The 15,017-nt window shown below is 39.0% G+C and overlaps 1 protein-coding gene across 1 annotated transcript; it reads right to left on the reverse strand.

The window, feature by feature from the left end:
• Window positions 1–4,596: 4,596 nt before the first annotated feature.
• Window positions 4,597–14,294, reverse strand: OLR1 (oxidized low density lipoprotein receptor 1). Its single transcript, XM_010986190.3, has 6 exons — window positions 14,155–14,294; window positions 11,909–12,010; window positions 10,228–10,473; window positions 6,672–6,811; window positions 6,246–6,361; window positions 4,597–5,982 (listed from the first exon to the last, which is right to left on the reverse strand). The coding sequence occupies exons 1-6, from the start codon at window positions 14,228–14,230 to the stop codon at window positions 5,838–5,840; spliced, it is 825 nt and encodes a 274-aa protein (XP_010984492.1). The 5' UTR covers window positions 14,231–14,294; the 3' UTR covers window positions 4,597–5,837.
• Between the last annotated feature and the right edge of the window lie 723 nt (window positions 14,295–15,017).

Genomic DNA, 15,017 nt, shown 5'->3' on the forward strand with positions numbered 1-15,017 from the left:
TAATTCAATATTTGAAATAATATTCACTTAAATACCATTGTGAAAGAAAAATACTGCAAACCATATCAGTAAACAAAGAATGCTGAAGCCATCCAGTCATCAGCGGCTGCCACCACCCCCCAGTGAAGACCAGCCCACAGACCGGCCTCTGCAGCCACTCACAACGGGGCACTTGAAGGGGACTCAGAATAAGAAAGGACAAGATACTGGCCCTAGATAGCTAGGTGCTTGCCAAAGGAATGAATTCAGTGAGCCCAAATGTTTGCTTTCTCCCATATACAGAAAAGCACTAAATTCTTATCTTGAGATGCCTGTTTTTCTTTAGATAACAAGTAACCTTTTATTGTTCCAACTACCTGGTCTTTGCTGTAAAGCTCCTATATATCCTAGCTCCTCCCCTACCTCTGTGGAGCAGTCCCTCAGAGCCATCTGAGAGGCTGTCATCCTGACTCGCGCCCTCCCGCCAAATAAAACCTAACTCTCAACTTTGAGGCTGCGCATTTACTTCAGTCGACATCATCTGTTCCCTTGCTGACCCAGATGTCCTGCAGGCCCTAATAAACTCAGAAAATCTCTACAAAGAGGAAATGGAAGAAATGCTAAACAATAATTTTATGATTCAGGAAACAAGTGCCAAGTCAGGGAACATTCCTCAATACAGTATTTCAACAACAATAAACAAGAATGCTAAGCAATGCTTACAAACCCAATTAAACCTAAGTTAAGAAGACCTTTAAGTTATTTGGTCAATTTGCTGTAAGGGATTAAGAACCTCCTATCAAAAACAGAAACCCTTGTAGGACCCTATAAAGACAGGGAAAAAATGAGCTAACAGTATAGCTAACATTTCTGAACTCTCACCAAATCCTAGGCGCTACGTGAATTATTATATAAATATTATTCCATTAAATTCTGAAGTGTCCATGAGCTACTAGATATGACAGGAGGGTCTCTGAGTTACTAGTGTTCTTCTAACGTTCAGTTAAAGGAAGCAAGCTAATAAGATGTTAAGTAAGTTTCCTCAGACCACAGAGATAAGAAGATACTGGGATTTGAACTCAGTTCCAATTCAGAGAAATGAACACGCCTCACACAGTAAGTTATTTACATCAGGGGCTAACAGACTTTTTCAGCCAAGGATGAGAGAATAAATATTTTAGACTCTGGGGATCACTTACAGTCTTTGCTGCATGTTTGTTTTAATAACGCTTTCAAAATGTAAAACCCAGTCTTAGCTTTCAGGGGGCACATAAATAAGCTCCTGGCCGAGGCTGTGGTGGTAGCCCTCATGGACACAATAACAAGCATAAGAATATTTACTTGTTTGGGATCCAGAAGCAGTATATAAACAGAGAGATAGTCCCCAGGATAGATCAGATTGCGGCAATTGCCTCCAAATCTAAGGTTTAGGAACAGAAGTTGCCAATGTCTGGACGAACTGGAGTCAGAAATAGTAAAAGTGACTGAGCAATGAATGACTCAGAGCCACTGGCAGCTTGGCGAAGGAAGATAGCTTTGTCATCAACTTTGAAATTTCTGTACCAGACACAGAGGCAAGAAATACATCTTCCAGTCTTGACTAGAATTTTTCCCCCCCAGGCATCCTTTCAGCTCAGCGTGTTTCTGTTCTGAGGAATCAGGAGCTCCAGCAGAAAGAGAAACTAAAGTACCTAATTACAGAATCCTTCTCCTGGACGTTTGCTTAAAGCCAGGATGGAGGAGCAAGGACTGGGTTTACCTTCCTACCTGATACAAACCAACAAACAGAAACAGACGATATACATAAAGCAGTTTTCAAAACACTGGGTAACAAACAACAGAGGACAAGGATGCCCAAGAGATGGAAACAGACAAGGTGAGCGCCATGGTTGCCCCAGCTCGCCGTGTTTACAGAGTTCACGGGCCACACATGCATAAGGGGAACTGAGGACGTAAGTGGGAAACTCCCGAAATGAGAAAGACAAAGGCAGCAAGAGCTCAGAGGAAAGGACAAGAGGGAGGAGAGCTTCACAGAGAGAGAAGCCAGAGATCCGCAGAGGACCAGCTACAGATCAGAGCGTGTGCGTGGGGGCATCACCAGAGGGACTGGAGACAGAGCCACCAAAAATGAATACAGGAAGTACCACCCAAGATCACACGGCAGGGAACAGTGCCTTTTCCCAACAGCAAGACTGGGGGGAAAAAATCATCGTTTATTATGGAGTATTTTGGGCAGAATACTCAGAAAATATTTCCTTCATAATGGAGACTAGCTAACCCCAGACTGAGAACTTCTTTGGTACTGCCGGATAATCATAAATGCAATACCCAGGAACATCACGTGGTTTCCTTGTAACTTAAATATCTCTCACAATCAAACTCTGGAATATTTATAGGAACATAAATTATCTAGCATTGACTTAATATAATATCGTCAGTCAATTATACAGTAGATCCCTGAACAGCATGAGTTTGAAATGCCTAAATCCACTCATACACGGATTTTTTCCACTATATCTATACTATAGTACCACGCCATCCATGGTTGGAGCCAAGGATACAGAGGGCTGATAGAAAGTTATACACGGATGTTCGCCTGCCTGGGGGGCTTGTGCCCCTAACCCCCGCCTTGCTCAAGGCTCAACTCTACTCTAATCAGAAATAAAATCACAGAAAACAACTCAGACAATAGAATCAGGAGGCAGAGACACTAACACAGTTACTACCTTCTTCATATTTTCATCTGTGTAAAAAGCTCCATGGAGACATGGAAGTGTTTTTTTAGGCATACTCCTAGAGGTGAGAACCACAAAGTGTGAGATGAAACATATACCATATGATATTAATGGCAGACACTCGGTGGAAGAGATGAATGGACTTGGCGATATAACAACGGGAACTATCAAAAATGAAACACTCAGACAAGATCATTTTAAAAGAAAAGGAAGGGACCAGGAAAGGGAGGGAGGTAAGAATGGAAGAAAACAGGAAAGGAAGAAGCGTTAAGGCGCTGTGGGGTAACTTCTGGCAGCCCAGTATACATGCAGTTGGAGTCCCTGAGCAGTGTGTGTTGTGTGTGTGTGTGTTTGGGGGTGGGGGGGATATTCTGGCGAGGAGGGGAAAAAACAGATTAATAGCTCAGTAACTTAAAATTTCCAAACTAGATGCAAAAGCAGAGAAATTTCCTTACAAGCAGCTCTTCACTGCAGAAAATGATAAAGGAAGTCCTTCAGAAAAATAAAAATATCACCAACGGGTCTCAGTAAATTTAAGAGACTCAAGTCATAAAAGTGTGTTTTCTACCCACAGTGGAATTAAATTGGAAACCTATAGCATAGTGATCTCTGGGAAATCCCCAAAGATTTGGAAACCAAATAACACACTTCTCAATAACCAATGGATCAAAAAACGAAATTAAAAAGAAAATTAGAAAGTGTTTTGAACTGAGTGAATAAAAAAACACAGCATATTAGAATTCGTTCCAAATCACTAAAGAAGTGCTTAAAGGGAAATTCATAGCACTATATGGCTATATTTGAAAAAAAAAACTCAACAAACTAGCTTCTATCTATAGAAACTAGAAAAAAAGAGCAAATTAAAACATAAGTAGAGGAAAGAAACAGTATCAATTGCAAGGGAGATTAATAACAGAAAATAAAAAAGTAATAGACTTGACTTTTTACAAAAAAAGTACATTCAATGAAGCAAAAACCTTCCTCAGAAGAAAAATGAAATTGTTCTTTTAAACTTATAGCCAAACTGATTTTTTTAAAAAAGGAGAAGACACCAAGTAACAACGTCAGGAATGAAAGAAACAGCATCACTACAGACTCCGGAGATATTAAGAGAATAAGAAAATATGAAGAAAAATGTTAGGGCAAAAAAGTTAAACAACGTAGATGAAATGGACAAATTCCTCAAAAGACACCAACTACCAAATCTCATTCAAGAATAAGTCATCTGACTGGCACTGCATCTGTTAAGACACTGACTCTTTAACAGTAAAAATCGTTAAAAATCTTGTAAAACAAAGAAAAATCCCATGCCCTGACGACATCAGTGGCAAATTGTTTCAAACATTTAATGAACAAACAGTACCAGTTCTACCCAAAATCTTCCAGAAAGTTGCCCAGAAGGTTGCCATAAAGGAATACTGCTCTGAAACCTAACCCAGAGAAAGCTATTACATGAATAGCAAACTGCCTCCCAGTATCCTTCCTAAACATAGTTGCAAAAACCCTAAGCTAAATTTAGCAGGTCTAAGTGCACTGGATTTAATCATATATTAAATGATAATATGTCCCAAGAACCCAAAGTTGGCTTAGCCTTCTGTAATTATTCAATGTAATTCACCATGTTAAAAACACACAAAAAGAGAAAAACTAAATGACCATCTCAATAGGTATAGAAACTTTTAGACAAATCAATACCTGTTCCTGATAAGACCTCTCAGTATTCTAGGAATAAAAGGGGAATTTCTCACACTGATAAAGATCGTCCATGAAAAAGATACAGTTTACACCATACTTGATGGTGTAACACTGAATGGCTTATTTCCCAGCAAGAACAAAGTAAGGATATGCACCTGCACCACTTTTATTCAACGTTGTACTGGAGGTTCTAGTCTATGAAGTCAGGCAAGGAAAAGAAATTTAAACGTCCAGGAAGGAAAAAAAATTTTATTTGTAGACGACACGGTTAAGTATGTAGAAAGTCCAGTGAAATCCACACACACACAAAATAAAAATTACTAGAAGAAATAAGTGAGTTTATCAAGGTTTCAGGATGTAAGGTTGATATAAAAAAATTTATTATAATTGTATAAACTAGCAAATGACTTTGGAAATAAAAATTACAAATGTTTACATTTGTCTACAGTAGCATGAAAATGTGAAAGATATGATGATAATCTAACAAAACATGTGAAACATCTCTGCAGTGAAAATTATGAAACATTGTTTAAAGAAAATAAGAAACATCAAAGTAATGGAGATGTATACCTTGTTCATAAGTTGAACAAATCGGTATTTTTAGGAATTCAGTTTTCCCCCAGTTTATCTATAGATTCAGTGCAATCACATTCAAAGTTTCAAAAGGTTTTTTTTTTAGAAATTGACAAGCAAATTCAAAAATCAAGATGGAAATACAAAGACATAGATTAAGTAAAATAACTCTGAAAAAGAACAACATTGAAGAACTACCACTATGTGATTTCAAGATCTATTATAAAACGACAGAACCCAAAAATAGCATGATGGTGTTTTAACAACACATATACACGAATAGATCAAAGGAAAACTGAATAGAGGGTCCAGAGACGGAACCACCCATGTATGGACAATTGTTGACGAAAGTGCAAAGACAATGTAGTGAAAAAAGAATAGACTTTTCAGTAAATGTTGTGGAAACAATTAAACGTCCATAGGCAGAAAAAATAAAAAATAAAAACTTCCATACACCCATACATGACTTACAAAATAACCCAAAATAAATTATAGATTTCTCTATAAAATCTGAAACTACAAAATGTCTAGGGGAAAACATAGGAGAAAATTTTTGTGACCTTGAGTGAAGCAACAAGTTCTTAGAAACAACAACAGAAACATGAAAATGGACTTCAGTGTAGGCTGGCAGGGAGCCTCGGGACGAGATACGTGAACTAACATAGAAAGAAATAGAATGAAAACTTTTTACATCAAGGTGTCAAGCAGCCGGATCCCCAGTCTCTGCTAAGCAGTTCCTCAGCTAGTAACAACAGTTCTCAGGGCTCCCCTGGTTTGCACTTAAGTGACGAAGTGTAGCTTAAATTCCAGAAGGAAATTCAAAGTTCTTCTCCTTTTCTTCCAGAGCCTTCAAACTCACTGTGCTCTCAATAGATTCGCCTTCTTCTGACATATGCTGAATGCAGTTAATATGCAGTTTTCAGCAAAAACAGTTCCCCTTTGTATATATGCACAGGTGCCTGAAGGATACATCTGGGAAAAAGCTCCCTGGATTCTAAACCTGCAGGCGAGGAGAAAAAAAAAAATTAGATTTCCTTCCACCTTGTGTCAGGCACTTAGCCTTGTCTTAAAGCTTCTAATTAGTAATAAAAGTGAGCAGGAGAACTCAGAAGGCCTGGATGGGTAAATGGGCAAGTCCCTGTGTGAGAGAACTGGAGAAGGAGACTCAGAAATTCCCTGAGCTTCTCTCCAACAGGAAGAGGACAGTGTGTGGAATGCGGCAGCGACTTCACTCGTGGGTTCAACAGAGAATAGGAAACTTACAAGTGGGGCATCAGAGGAGAGCCGTCCTCCCAGAACCACGAGTTGCTGGGTTTCCTCAGTGACAGCCCTATCCAGAACGGGAAACTGGAATGGGCGGTTGCTTGCTGGATGAATTCCTGTAGGGAGTAACGTTTCTGAGTTGATGACAGCGTCGACGTGGACTTTCTAGATTAGATTCACAAAACGGAAGGACCCGAAGAGATCTTTGACATTCTCTTGATGGTTTTTATAGAAATGTCCACTGGAGCCTAGAGATAGCCCATAGCTTCTCCATCCAAGGTCATGCTGTAACCAGTGGCCAGACTAGGCCTGAAACCAGGTACATATTCTGATTCTCAAAGAAGTGCTCCTTCACCTAGGGCCTAAACCTGATTTATTTCCCTGTCAGCCAATATTCCCGCCCAACACACATCCATAAAAACTCACCAGATCACCTGTGTTATTAATCTTCAGCAACCGGGCGTCCAAAGACAAGCAGTTCTCCTGACTTTTTTCCCAATTAAATGGGCCAGAGGAAAATCGGTAACAGTTTTCTTCGTGCCAGAGCCAGTGCTGGGGACAAGGACCTACGAAGTGTAGTATACCTAATCAGTGAGTTATGCCGGAGTAAAAATATTTCTACAATTCTTAAATCAGTCCATCCCTCAGGACGCTCACCTGCACACCACCTCTTAATTAGCATTAGACCCCCAAAAAAACACTTTTTTTTTTTTTGAAGAAAAAACAAATGAAGCATTCTGATTTTAGAAAACTAAATTAAAAAGCAAAGCTGTTAAAAAGCAGGGCTTGAGCTGGGATACAATTTTAGAATCCGATCTATTTTTTTTAAGTTATATTTGGAATTATGGAAGTGAGAGTTGGGGGGTAATATTTAATAGCTATTCTGCTACCAAAGATATGCTTATATATTTCAGAACTTCAGATCTTTAAATGATGGATTTAGGCTTAAATACTGTGTCTCCTGATTCTGGACATGTACCCATGTGTGACTCTTGAGTACTTAAATTGTGGCTAGTCTCCATTAAGATGTGCTATTAAGTGTAAAATACACACCTGATTTTGAAAACTTAGTATGAAAAAAGAATATAAAATATGCCATTAATAACACTTATATTGATTAGTGTTGAAATAATGTTTCAAGATATTGGGTTAAAGAAAATACGTCACTAAACATAATTTCATGTTTCTTTTTCATTTTTTAATGTAGTTACTAGAAAATTTAATGGTGCATGTGAAACACACACTGTATTTCTTTTGGACAGAGCTGTTCTAGGGAGAACAGTATATTGATGCAAAGAGAGCACCTCAATTTCAATAGGATTTCAGAGAATAGGGAGACGTTTTCAGCAGAAAAATTCTCGGGGAGCCCAAAAATCTCAACTCAGGGCTTAGTCGATAGGCAAAATATGGCAAAGTCTGTGTGTTTACAGGTATTTTAAACAGCCCCGAAATCGTCCTCCTCCTCCTCGCTCTCATCGTCATGTCTTCCGTGTGTTACTAGCACGTGGAATCTCTTTCGTGGGGAACAAAGCTCTTTGGTTCTATGCTGCGACCAAAAATGAAAAATCCAAATCCTTGAGAAAGGCAATGTTTTAATTTCAATTTTCATTGTGGCATAAAGGCATTAGATAATTTCCTAAGAATGGGTTTATCAGAGAGGACAGAGTAGAAGGGCACTGAACTCTGAAAGGAGAAAGTAAATGAGGAAAGGCATACACGAGGCCAGCTTGAAAGCAATGAACACAAGCTTCTTACTTCTTCATTTGCCAAGTGCCGTCCTATTACGTCAAAGGAAAGAATGTATTGGTTAAGAATGTATAAGGAAAGAAAAGTCTGTGCAGGTTTTCCAAGCCATAAAAAGCAAAAAAGACAAATCTCAAAATGTGGTATTCAGACCACCTCTGTTTCTTTTAATTTTTTTTTTTAATGTAACCAAGCACAAAAACCGCTACATGCCCAAAATGGTTAACAGTAATTTTTGTGTATTAGCTTATTTAATCCTCACAACAATAGTCTGTAGGAGATAGGCTTCATTCATTTTCTTCATTTGAAAAATGGAGAAAATGGGAATTTGAACACGGGCAGTCTAACTGGAGCATCTGTGTGTTTAATCACTGTATCACTCTACCTCTCAAACTCCTGATGGAGTTTGAATTAATTGAGGAAATATTTCTCGGTGTCCCTCAAGACATTCTGATACAGGGGTTGAGGGTAAATGTGGAACTCGCCACTTTTAACAAGCTACGTGGATGATAATTTTGTACGTGGAATGTTGAGAACCACCACTAATTCCAGTGTTCAAATGTCAAGCCTGTTACTGTGAAGATCTCGCATCTTTCCAGCTGGACGACCTCAAGCAAACCATGTATGGTGATTTCTCAGCATCTCTCCTTCTTTATGTTTACACTGAGGACCACGGACTAGTTAGAGAGAAAGATAAAACTCATCTCAAAGTTGAGAAAACTGGCATATGTTTTCATATGATATTTTATTATTAATGATTTTTGAGAAAATGCTTGATAAAAGGGGGTACTTTTTTTGGCATCTCTACTAACTAGCCTTGATCTGACACCGTCCAGGAATGGAACACGTTACTTGGCATATCTGCCAGCAAGACATATTGCCTATTATTTTTGATTAGTTGTTCATACTTGGCATCTCTGGGAGATGGTTCTGAAACAGCCATGATGTAGATTTAATCCCATGTGCCTGATAAAAACAAAATCATTTTACAGCCGCACCTGTGAAATAAGCCAATGGCTGGTATGTACCTATGTCTGCTTATATAAACACTCCTAGCCTTGATATGTTAGCCTCCTTCTTTTAAGCCTTCTTTGAGGCGATGTATTATTTTATTTCCTCAGTAGCTCTTGCCTTCAAGAGATTCAATACATAGTTGACGCTTGCTAAAAATTAATTTGCCTAAAAATTTCAGCTAACTTTGGAAATTTAAATAACCTTGTACCCATTAGAGGGATTTATAAAGGCAAAACTATACAAAACTATTTATTGCTTTATTACCATTTAACTTATCTGGGTTTCAATTTTTTCACCTAGTAAATAAAAGGTGGCTATCTAGAAACGATTATTATATAATCTTTATTTAAAGAAACCACATGGTTGAGATCAAGTGAATTGTGCAAGCACGAAGCTGGAGAAATCTCTGTTTATGATTGGCGGTCAGTTCCAATGCCAAGAATACGGCGCTCTTGCAATGTACCTGTACCTTTGAACGTAACTCCATCTCATACATTTAACTCTCCCCATGACTGAAAGCACATATCTGCTGTAATTATGGACTGTAGAGAACTAAATAATACAAATTACTTCTGTAATAATATCAGAGTTCACATCATCGTTTACTTGTTACAGCTGTGACGATTTCTACCTGCCTCCTAGAGTCTGAGTTCATTTCATCACCTAAAATCAACTCATAGACACTAACTTCCTGAGCCCCTCAGATTTTCGTCTGATTTGAAGCATCTACTCAACACTTACAAGCTTAGCCTACTTTTATTCATTCAAGTTAAATTGATGCAGTACACTTTAAGAAACAGTGCCACAGAATAAAGCCAATGAAGAGGAAAGGGGTCCCTGGAACACGGGAGACCCCTTAGGAAAAGAAATCAATGATTAAGACACACTGGAATGGAAAAAGATGAGAATCTGTACAAAGGGTAAGGATGGGAGGGTTCTTCCAGAAAAAAAATCTCAAAGCTAGAATATTAAAAAGAGGAGGCTCTTGTGAGGAAGGAACATTTAAATCCACCAATACGTGCGGTTAATTGAATCAGATTATCTCAAGAATTTGGCATAGGGTAGGGTGAGGATGACGAAAAAAGGATTTCAGTGTAAAATATGATGAATGGACAATGGTACATGTATGATTCTGCCAATTTTGTGTTTAGAGACATTTCCAAAAAAAGGTTAAGATTTACCAAGAAGCTTCCACCACCTCTCTCTACCCCTCCCTCCCTCATACCTGAAAAGTTTGCTGCCTGTTTTAGAGCTTCTTGGAGATTCATTTTCCGTTGTTGAAGTTCCGTTAGTTTCTTGGATTTTTCATCCAGCTTATGGGCAAGGATTTCTACCATTTCTCTGAGCTCCTTCTGTGACTCCTCGGAGAATTTTTCTGCCTGGCGCTGGGCTGAAATCTGTCCCTCCAGGATATCTTCCTGGTGAGTAAGGTTTGCTTGCTGTTGCTTTAGGAGATCAGACACCTGGGATACTAAGCCATAACTGAATTAAGACTCCATTTCCAATCCCCAACAAAAGTGCCTCCACTGGAGTTTGAGGAAATCAAAGAATCAAATCAAACCGTCTGCTTTGGCAATAAACTACTGCAAAATGACCCAAATTGGCTTAGAAATTAAGGATTTGGAAGTTCTTTGATATTCCTGAAATATTTTTTTAACACTGGAAACAATCACAGATACTTGTGATTTAGGGGAAAAAAGGATTTTCCTTGCTATTGATGGTCACACACAAGTTAAAAGGAGTCACAAGAAAAATTTTATATCCAGTAGCGTAAATACAATACAGACAATCTAAGGGAGACCCCAGCCAGACTCAGTGACTATTCGTAGGCGTTGTCACTAATGATTTACCTTATTTGTGCCTTAATTCTGCTTTCATCTCTCTATACTTCCAGACTTCCTAATTTTACTCAAAAACTGTGACACTTACCCCATTTTTGAGAAACCCTCCCACCGGAATATTTTAAGCTACTGTGTCACAAGAGTCTGAAAACATTTTTTGAGTTTTAGTTTGTTATTTTTGGATTTATTTTTAGGAAGTGTGGACATGGAAGGAAGGTTGTGAAATCAAGCAGGCAACAAATGGTAAGGGTCCAGTGTCTCGGTTCTGGAAGTTTGATGGTTCAGTGCATAGTAGATCCCCTGACATGAAAGCCAGATTTGACCCTGTTGCAAAGGGGTCAGAGCCTCAGAAGAGTCTTCTAAATCACCACCACTGAGTCAAGGGCTCTCCTCCCAATCATTAGAAAGGGCTTTACAGATTGAAAGTGTTCATAGATTGAAAAAAGTATGTAGTTTGCGACCCTAAATTGAGAAACAAATCAAAGACCTTAATAACCTGGACTCTAGAAGCCTACATAACTCAGATCTACCACCTAAATACATAGGTGGGTTAGATGGATGACTGGCACCATTTTCTTTCCATTTCTTATCCTCTTAACATCTCCTCCTTCCTAAATTGGCCATATTATAAGTTTAAAGAATGTTTTCTTTTATTTATGAAGGCTGCGCTTCTGGCTTCTTAACTTTAAATTGGGACTTAATCATCTCTATTAACACTCAACATTAAATGAAGTTTCTTTTACTTTGGGGTCCCTCAGATGATCTTAGGGACTAGTAACTTCAAATTATTTTCTTCCTCATTATTCTGGAAGGCAAACAGGCTCTCTCCAGGAAGTTATGAAAACAAAACCAAACAAAAACCTACTATTCATAATCTTCACCCCATGCACGTCTCAATCTCTCTGAGGGAAGAGCAAAATACACCCATTCATCTTCCACTCACTCTAAAAAGTTTGCCTACAATGTATCGAAATCAAGACTGTTTACAGTTGCTATGCAACAAGCTTATAAAACGTGTACACGCTCTCATTTGTTCCTCCGTCTTTTCCCTGCTTCAGCACTTACGTTGTATTATCAGCATTATAACGGTCACCAGTAACCCCAGGCACAGGGTCCCCAGAGTCAAAGCCACAGGGCGCCACCTCCGAGAGGAAAGATAATGAAGACCTAGAGTGACAGGGATAGAATCAGAAAGACAAAAATGATGGGGGCAAGCGATCAAACAATTCTTTGGACCCTGTCTGTACCTGGCGTTTTGCAGTAGTTGCCTCTAGTCCTCCCAATGGCTCTGCAAGTAATTCATCACCCACATTTACAGATGAGACATATGGATGGTTAAAGAAGTCAAGCAATTTACCCGTGGTCACACAACTGATGAAATTTAGGAGCCAGGATTCCATACCAGATATTTGATTCTAAATTTCTGATTCTAAAGCTTCTGCTTTGTCCTCTCTCCCCATAATGAGTCTCCTCAGTCCAGCTTGGTTGGATTAACTTCCTCTACAGGACAGAGAGGCTGATGTTTTTTAACACAGACACACAACCATAGCAGGACCCTGGGGGGCCTTCCTGGGACAGACCCTCCCCCATATCCTCTGCTGTAGCTCCTCTCTGAAGGACCCAGACAATAGTATCTCATGCATATTTCCCGAGTTTTTCAGATGCTAAAAACCACCACCAAAGGGAAGAAATTAACTACTTGAAGATTGTGAGCACATGGCCCCCAGACCTTCTGGCATCTTGGGATTGCTGATGTTGACCACCCTGTTCCCTCAGCATCAACCAATCAGAGAATTGTGCACAAGCTGATCATGTATCTGCCACCCCCTCCCTCACCTGGCCTTTAAATATGCTTTGCTGAAATCCTTAGAGGAGTTCAGGTTTTCTTGGACGTGAGCCACCTGTCCCCCTCGCTCAGCCCTGCAATAAACCTTTCTGTGCTCCACACTCCAATGTTTCGGTTTATTTGGCCTCACTGTGCACAGGGCACATGAACTCGCGTTCAGCAACACACACAGTTATAAGTAATGTACCACAAATTGATGTCAGACACCAAGCAAATAAACCTCTGGTCAGTTAATCGCCTGAGATAGCCTCAAAGAACTAAGACACAGTTTTGTTCTGTTCAATTTTTATTCCACTAAAGTTACCTTGAAGTTGGAGTCAGTGACCAAGGAAAAACAGGAATGAAACCTCAGTATTCATTTGATTCATATTAACATCATGTCCTACACTCATACCGGCTGTAGCCCTCTTGTTACAAGAGACAAATTCCCCATTATTACAAAAATGAATAAATAATGTAGCTCACAGATGTATGGATATCTGATTACGTGTCCCACCACTTAAAAAGCACAGATATTACTGGTTCCAGAGGAAAACATTCATGTAATGGATTTGGACTCCTCACCTTGTAAGATAAGCAAGTAAGGCACTGCTAATGTTATCCTTTATGTGCAAATAAGGAAACTGAACATTGAGTGACTTGCCTGAGATCACACAGATGTTAAGCTCCAAACATAGGTCTTGAATCCAATCAGTAGCTACATGATTTGGAACATCACACTCACAAAAGTTCCGGTGTGAGTGTGTCATGATCCAAATCAATCAAAGCTCAAATATAGTCACAGAGCTCTCATGTATCAAACGCACTTCTATTGGACTCAACAGATGATACAAACAAAATAGAAATTTTTGACAGGAAGGAATATGGTTCATCCTCTGATTGGAAAGTTACTAAGCTTCTAGAATGTGTGTGGCAAGTTGGCAGAAAAGAAGTTGAAGATAGTTTTGTGTCTTGCAAATAATTGCCCAATCCTTGCCTTAGGGGAAAATATCTGAGCACATCTTTCAATCAACATTTCCCTCTGGTCAATATTTATTCCATATTCTAAGAGAGCAGTCCTCGCTCTGCAACTTACTAGCTGCATAAAACTGAATAATTTAGTTAATCCTCATGATCCCCAGACAGTCCTCTATGAAAGGGAGGTAACAGTAGCCCTAATCTCAAGGTGTGAAGATTTAGAGATGTAATGCATGTAAAATGAATATCATAGAGCAAGCCTGTTGCCAGCGTTCAGTAGAAGTTAGTCATCATTCTCCACAACATCCTCATTCAGATCAAGTTCGTTTATTCATCACATCACCTCTGTTATCACCATCATATCTGACTTGTTTTCCTTTTAAGTAAATGTGATTAGCTCTTTAATGTCTTCCTATACTTGGATGTTTTAGTCCTCTAATCCTGTATCCAATTAGTTTACATTTTTAAGCTAATCCTGCCCTTGTACACATTTATCCACCCCTGGTACCTTTAGCTTTTTCTCCATTTGGCTTCTGATCAGGTTGATCCTTCATGGTCTTGCTCTTGAGGTCTTCAAAAGTCATTACCAAATCTATTCCAAGAATGAGCGAGTGAAGCGGTCAAGGACTTCTACAAAGTAAAAATGCGTGAGTTCCTGCTGGAGTGTTTAAATAGCTCCTGCTGTCCAACAGAATGACCCAATCATTGGTAGGAGGAAGGAGAGGCTTTGCTTCATACTGGGAAGTTGGCTGACGCAAATTCTTGAGTTATATCTATTGCAGGAGGGAGGAAAGTGGTGATTTGGATAGCGTTTCAGGATATTTCACTAAGTAATTTATGAAAGGGAAAACTGTATTTTCCATAAGCATTAGAGGAGAGGAATTTGTACCTAGGCTTCAGATAAGGAAATTGAAATTCAAAAGTGTAAGTCACGCTAAATTTGTGGAAGAGTGTGCATTTAGCCCAGATTATTTGAGTCCATATCCATATTTGTTTATTTCACTGTAGCGGACTAGCTCTATACTGTGTCTTTCATAAGTCTCACATTTTCCTTTTTAATTTGGACTTTTTTCATCAGCAATAGTAGTAATACTCAGCACAGCTGAATTGCCCATCAAAGAATATGTTTTATACATGATTGACTTGAGGCACGAAGACTCTTCGGTGGGATCCCAGTAAAGATCCTTTACATATGCATTGGTAGAATTCTCACCTATTTGTCTCTCACAACCTCCTAACCAGATAAGAAATGTCTCATTGCTGTTTATACTTTTAAAAAAATCCTTATTTTTAAAGGTATCTTCTATAGTAGTTATGGGCAAAATCACATGATATCTGATATTTGTTTCAAACTACAACAGGGAAAACTAA

Source organism: Camelus dromedarius, chromosome 25 (genome assembly GCF_036321535.1).
Source record: "Camelus dromedarius isolate mCamDro1 chromosome 25, mCamDro1.pat, whole genome shotgun sequence".
Lineage (NCBI taxonomy): Eukaryota > Metazoa > Chordata > Mammalia > Artiodactyla > Camelidae > Camelus > Camelus dromedarius.

Bases quoted from the DNA above. Each gene is read 5' to 3' on its own strand.
- OLR1 (XM_010986190.3), bottom strand. From the start codon at position 14,230: ATGACTTTTGAAGACCTCAAGAGCAAGACCATGAAGGATCAACCTGAT. The intron at 10,474-11,908 runs GTAAGTGCTGAA...GTTATGGCTTAG, and splicing joins TATAATGCTGATAATACAAC to TATCCCAGGTGTCTGATCTC. The intron at 6,362-6,671 runs GTGAGTTTTTAT...TACTCCCTACAG, and splicing joins TTAATAACACAGGTGATCTG to GAATTCATCCAGCAAGCAAC.